The sequence below is a fragment of the Brachyistius frenatus genome, unplaced genomic scaffold (assembly GCF_029030835.1).
Source record: "Brachyistius frenatus isolate BFR_SWC_R1_liver_20210118 unplaced genomic scaffold, ASM2903083v1 Contig_62, whole genome shotgun sequence".
Taxonomy (NCBI): domain Eukaryota; kingdom Metazoa; phylum Chordata; class Actinopteri; family Embiotocidae; genus Brachyistius; species Brachyistius frenatus.
Window position 1 is genome coordinate 1703977 of NW_027210661.1, and position 6535 is coordinate 1710511.

At 46.8% G+C, this 6535-nt stretch overlaps 1 protein-coding gene across 1 annotated transcript; it reads right to left on the bottom strand.

Annotated features, from left to right (window-relative positions):
• Positions 1 to 482: 482 nt before the first annotated feature.
• ap2s1 (adaptor related protein complex 2 subunit sigma 1) lies at positions 483 to 5432 on the bottom strand. Its single transcript, XM_069706405.1, has 5 exons — positions 5264 to 5432; positions 3779 to 3928; positions 3533 to 3646; positions 2258 to 2317; positions 483 to 2040 (listed from the first exon to the last, which is right to left on the bottom strand). The coding sequence occupies exons 1-5, from the start codon at positions 5264 to 5266 to the stop codon at positions 1939 to 1941; spliced, it is 429 nt and encodes a 142-aa protein (XP_069562506.1). The 5' UTR covers positions 5267 to 5432; the 3' UTR covers positions 483 to 1938.
• Positions 5433 to 6535: the final 1103 nt, after the last annotated feature.

The following is a 6535-nucleotide window of genomic DNA, read 5'->3' on the forward strand; positions in this document are numbered from 1 at the left end:
TTCTTCATTCCCAGCGATTTCTTTCAAAGGCGGTCCGGGGCTGAGGTTAGGACATCGGGAGGACTCGTAATGATGAAGAGTAAATGCCCTCCCGTGTCTCCCAATTGTCTGGATTTATGCTCTTCGGGTCGATGGGAGTAACGGCTGGAGTGGTTTAATGTAGCTGGAGCGGATATATCGACAGATTTATTGATCCCGGACGGGCTGTCGTGATGACCTCATAACCACAGATGACAATTTACTGAGGGACATTTCTTTACCACTAGATGGAGCTAAATCACTGAACAGAAAAAAAAACAACAACAACTTTAGTCTTGTTAAAAGCCGATTCATACCAAATCAAACCGGCAAATAGGTTAAGAAAAAAATATTTACAGTGTTTTTTTTTTTTTAACACGACGTCGGGAAATGGGTGCAGGAGGGTGTGATGTAATAAAATCCTCACCGTGGACGATGAATCATGAATGAAGGGGCAGAAAGAGTTGTGACACTTGATCTGTTTATTATTTACACAAAATGGGAAGTACTGATGTAGGTAGCTGAACTGGAGACAATAAAACACACATCTTCCATCAACAGACTCACAGGTGAACAAAAGGGGAAGCAGTACATAGTTCACTAATGCCTGATTATTAAAACAAAAACCAAAAAAAATACAAAAGCTCAACATGTGAAATCACCGTCATGACTGGATTTGGTTAAAATTAGAATATGACCCATCTCGACGATTCACATCCAGCTAACAGACACGAATAGATTGGTTATGCCAGACTTCATTGGGCTCGTATGAGGAATTTGAAATGGAATTGATTTATCGTTATGTGCCATGCCAAAGGAATGTATGGAAATACTGCAAGCAGAAACCACTCTTTCTGTGACCTGTGTTAAGTTTCACAATATTCAACACGAGACACACTGTATGCACACGCCATACAAAACAAACTTCACAGTACTGCTTCCTGTAAAATATATAGTTTCCGTGTCCGGGTCGTTTTGTGTGTGTGTGTGTGTTATTTTTTTTAAGTGTTTCAAATGTGACTTAACAAGCACCATTAAGACGTAGTGAATCGCCGCCAAATGAGGTTGGTATTTGGGTAAAGGCAATGAAAAATCCCGCCGGCGTCCCGGGCACGGCCGTCGGATCCGACGTCGCCTGCGCTATTTGTCGCCGCCGCCGTCGGCCGTGAGGGTGTCTCGACGCCGCGCAGGTTGCCGTAACGCGCCGTCGGAAATGCCTCTCGTTCTGAGTGCGCTCCGTTCAATTATGAACTCGCCCGCGCGGAGTCGATTACTCTGAAGGGCTTTCGACTTTGCCGTTTGCTCGCGCTCCGATCCGGACGTGAAATGCGCGATGTGGCCGCGACGAATGCCGTCACGCCTGCGAGAGATCGTTCTTCACGTCGATTTATAGACACGGCTGCACGGCTGTTGTAAGCTCTCAATGCGCACGCACACACACACACACGGGTCCTTATAGGCGGTCTGTCGGTATGGTGCTTGTTAGTTCCGGTAGTGCCATTAAATAAATGTTCAGGTTAATGGGGGGGGGGGTCACACTGAGATAATTGCTGCGACCAACTGGTTTACCACATGAAATAACTCACTTCTGCAGCCTCTGGCTTTGGAGGAAGTGAACCGACTGTAACTCGGGCCGTGTGGGGAATGCAACGTGTTGAAATGGACTGCAGAGCCTTCGCACGGGATGGCGGGCATAGAGACATCGCGACATACGGGTTAGTTGAAATCATAAATCTATTGTAAACGATATTTCTCTCCGAAGCAGCCCCACCTCTGCTGAAGCCCCGTTGGCTCTCTGTAGAAGCAGGAAAACGATGGGGTGGGGGGGTGGGGGTCCCCTTTCCAGAGTGACAAACAAAGAGGACGTTTGGTTTGGGGTGCCAGGGCAGCAGGTGAGTTGGCAGGGAGGATGGAGGCGATCTACTCGAGCGACTGGAGCATGAGGAGCTGCTTGAGGACCTTGGTCTGACTGGTCTCCCTGATCTCCCCCGCCAGGAACATCTCGTCCACCACCGTGTACACCTTCAACACACACACACAAAAGACAACGTGCTGATGGCACAATTGCAACACACCCGAGAGAAGAAGGTGAGCGCGCGAAACGGCGCGTAACCGAATAGCCGCTCTAGTGGAGAACCGCGTCGTCGGTTGCCGTGGCGTTGCGATGAAGCAAATATTTGATCATCTACCTTCTGGGGTATTCGTGAAGTAAAGCGAGTCTCTCAGCGTCCTTCCTTACCTTGTAGAAGTTGAACACGAGGTCCAATTCACACACGTTGTGGAAATACTCATTCAGCACCTTTAAGGAAACCAGAGGAACACCGGTGAACTCTCACTTTTGTAATTCAAGACGGGCAGACAGTCTTACAGTGATGCATTAGTGCAGAAATACAGTGACACCGGGTGAGCAGCCGGACCCACTTAGCAACCATGTAATAATGTCATTTCTACTACGAGGACTTCCATCAAAAATATGCCGAATTATAACGAATGCGGTTCTGGCCTCGTCTTTTTTTTTCTTTTTTTTTTCTTCCCCCAACAAGATCCGGAGTCGTTTACGACCGTGCGTGTTAAATAAAACCAGCCCGCCGAGGGTAAGGAAATGTGCAGGACATGTTAAGACGGACGGACGTGTCCTCGCGAACAAAAAGTGTCTCGCGGCAAAACCCTAACCCCCCCAAAAAAAAGATACCGAAATGAATTTAGCTTGCGCTTTTTCCCTGCAGAATCCCTCCACGGGTCGACGTGGCACCGAGAGGAGGCGCTGACACCACCCGGTTAGACGCTCGCCGCACTGCTTTGTTTTTTATAGGAAACTGGACGACTGCACGTGTGTGTGTGTGTGTGTGTGTGTGTGTGTGTGTGTGTGTGTGTGTGTGTGTGTGTGTGTGTGTGTGTGTGTGTGTGTGTGTGTGTTTTGTTGAGCGGGCTGCTGTGTCCCATCGAACGGTTTGTGATTCGTGATCAATTTGTTATTCTATTGCTGAGGGCTTATTTCCAGCGTCAGCGGACCGGCCGTGATCCGACACCAAGCCCCCTCCCCCCCACCACCACCGGTCAACGGTGACACGCCCCGTTACCGTGGAACCCCGACGGCGACGGCGTGGAAACTCGGTTCTGCTGAAATAAGAGCGTCGTGCCCGAGATGTTAGAAACCGCGAGTGTCATTTGTTGAGGTCACCACGTCGGTCTGACCGGGACGAAAACCCGTTCTTTCGGGGATTTATAATCTCTCGGGATTGCGGAGGCGTCTCGCCGACGGGACTTCAAATACCGAAACAAAAACAAACAAAAAAAAGGAAAAAAAAAAAAGAAAGAGATTTCTTCCACTAAATGCCATCTGAGCGCCGTGTTGACCTGGTGTGCCGGTTTAATGGAGGAGGAGGAGGAGGAGGATGAACGCCGGAGCAGCGTCGTCAACACGCATTCCTGCAGACCATCAGACCGAGACAACCAAATCACCGCGGTTCGCTCGCTGCGTCTTGTGTGTCACGTGTTGTGCGTTTTCAGTTACCTCGACAAAGTTGTGGATTCCCTCGAGGTATGCCAGGTTATTATCAGTCACGTCCACGCAGATACAGAAGTACAGACCCGCGTAGCGCCGGTAAATGATCTTGAAGTTCCTGAACTGTGAGAACAAACGGGGATAAAAAATTTTAATTTTTTAAAATCCTCTTTAACAACGGTCGGGCCGTTGGCTTGAAGTAAGACACGAGAGAGTAAAAGAAGCAGACGCCACGTGACGAGACCGATCCCATACCTCCACAAAGTTGGTGTGCTTGGCGTCCCTGACGGTGACCACGGCGTGCACTTCCTCGATCAACTTCTGCTTCTCGTCGTCGTCGAACTGCATGTACCATTTGGCCAGTCGCGTCTTCCCCGCTCGGTTCTGGATGAGGATGAAGCGAATCTTCGGGACGAAGAAGAGAGAGAGAGAGAGAGAGAGAGAGAGAGAGAAAAAAAAACAACAACATATAAACGACCTCGGCCGCGTCCCGCGTCCCTCGGCGTAACGCCGAGTGATTGGAGACGGAAACATTTTTCGGAGACGCGCCCGCGGTCGTAGGTCAGCGACGGGTGAATTTCGTAACGTTGCCGTCTCTCCTTCGCGGTACGACCGGATGAGTTCTTGACGTCAACTCAACTCGGCTTCGTTTGTGCAGCGAGTAACGTCGCGGCAAATTAAAAGTCTGATAAAGAAATAGGTCTTTAAAAAAAATAATGAGAATTTGCCATTGGGATATGGATAGGCGGGGCGTCCCGCAGAATAAGGAACGCTTTCCGGGGAATCTATGGGACACGCGAGGAACACAAAATAAAAGCGGAGGTGGACGTCAGCGGTCTCCGACTGGGACGGGACATGAAACGCCTCTTGGGATTGAAAGCTCCGTGTAATTCTCGGGAACGGGTCGAAGGGAACCCTCGTGTTCCGCCGACGCAGAGCCAACGTGAGGTTAAACGCAAATAAGACGAATAGGAACCCGACACTGAAACAGGAACCGTGTTAAATTCAGATGGAACAGTACCGCCGGGCGCCATACAAATTATTAACACGCCCAATGTACCAGTGAAATCAGGTCAAGTGGAGGTTTGTGAGTGTAGATTTCGGTTCAGCGAGTCTCCGGGATGGTGGGGATCAGACAAAAGGCTGCTTTCTACAGTTCAGACTCAACTCGGGGGAACTTTAAGCATAAACTAGTCTAAATCTAGTATACGATGTGGTTATAATAATAATAATAATAATAATAATAATGGCATTATCAATAAGCAGGAGCCAGTGTGTTCCTCCTCCCCAACATCCTTCTGACGTAGGGATGATGTAGGTCATTTCAAGCTTCACGGAAGAATTAAATCAGCGGTAAAAGATGTGTACGTATATGAACTGGTTCGTAATAAGTATTTATAGACAGGTGACAGCGAGTCTATCGTTACAGGCAGCGTCAGGTCAGCTAACGTATAAAGCCGGCGACAGCGGAAAGCACACGCGTTTCCTTTGACACCGTAAATTGAGCACGAACTTTAAAAAAAAAATTAAAATTAAAATAAAAAAATAAAGAGTCGGAACGATCTTCGTGTCGATTTACTCGTAAAACGTCGCGACTGTGAATGTTCGGCCCGACAAGCTGCTGCCGCCGAATGACGAGGTTATCTCGGAAATGCTAACAAACTAGCTGCGAGACGCTACTAGAGAGAGAAGGAGAAGAAGAAGGAAACGAAACAAAGAGTTCATTTGCGACATATTTACCATTTTCGTCTCTTAACAAAAAAAAAAAGACCTTAAGAGACTCCAGAATAGCACGTTCCTGAGCGATGATACGATAGTTTCACATCAATACATCAGTATTTTTTTTTTATTTTTTATTTTTTCGACCGCTCGTCCGCTATATTCCCCGAGCTAACCGGAAGTGCAAATGTAAGGCGAATTACGTTGCATGATGGGGAATGTAGTTTTCGTTGCCCCGTGCTAGAGCTTAAAGAACGGAACGCGGAACTACAAGAACCAGCGTTCCCTCCGCGACTCGTCCGGTTGGGCCGTGGTTTGGATCACGAGGGGCACTTACGGTTATTTTCTGCATTTTTTTTGTTTGTTTTGTTTTTCAGTGTTTTCTTCAGGTTCTGTTTCTTTGTGGTGTATCATTACCGAATTTAACCAAACAACGACGACAGATAAAGTTATCAAACATAAAAAAAAAAAAAAAAAAAAAAAAATGTGCCACTGAATAGGATTTACCATAAACAGTGTTGAGCAAATTAATAGTTTTATTTAATTTTTTTTTTTTTTTTTACAACATTGTCCATCCAAGTATCAAACCGGAATATTTTTTACCGTACCAAAATGTAGAAAAGTGTGCCATCTCTGTTTCGTAAACTTTTTAATCAGTATTTTAGCTACATCTTAATAATCGTATTTTATTGTGTGGGTTTATGTGCACCACATTTGTCACACGCCTCAGAATTATTTTCATTACAGAATAAAAATGCAGAAATGTATATTTTCAGCCTGCTGAGGTTACATTATTTGCAGTTGTTTTCTGCAGAGTCAGGGCTCAGAGTGTGTTTACTGGTCTGGCTGGGCAGTTCACCGCAGAACATTGCCCAGACAGCTTGGACAGCCTGCCTCTGAGCGTTCTGGGCGTTTAGGGAGTCAGAGGGGAGGGATAAAGGGGGGACTGTGATTGTCAGGGATTGCACAACTGTGAGCGGAGGAATGCGCTTGCCCTCGGGACCCAGAAATATTTCAGCTGGAAATGCGGAGAGGTTTGAGGTGGGATAGTGAAGAAAAAAATCAAATAAAATCAAAGGGCAAACCAACCAGTGAGTAAACTAAAAGTGTGGCGATTGTCTTCCATGTAGCTCTCAGCTGTGTTTTATTCCTGGTGTGCACAGCTAATGTGGTTATGTTTATGAAACCATTAAATGGCATAAATAGCACTGTGTGTCATAACTTAACAGCTGAAGGAAAAACAAGTTTTGCGATAGATCCCGGTCCATGTTGAAGAAACAGAGGTAGAAAAAG

Bases quoted from the DNA above. Each gene is read 5' to 3' on its own strand.
- ap2s1 (XM_069706405.1), bottom strand. The intron at 3,647-3,778 runs GTATGGGATCGG...TTGTTCTCACAG, and splicing joins AGCACACCAACTTTGTGGAG to TTCAGGAACTTCAAGATCAT. The intron at 2,041-2,257 runs GTAAGGAAGGAC...TGTGTGTTGAAG, and splicing joins TCGTGTTCAACTTCTACAAG to GTGTACACGGTGGTGGACGA.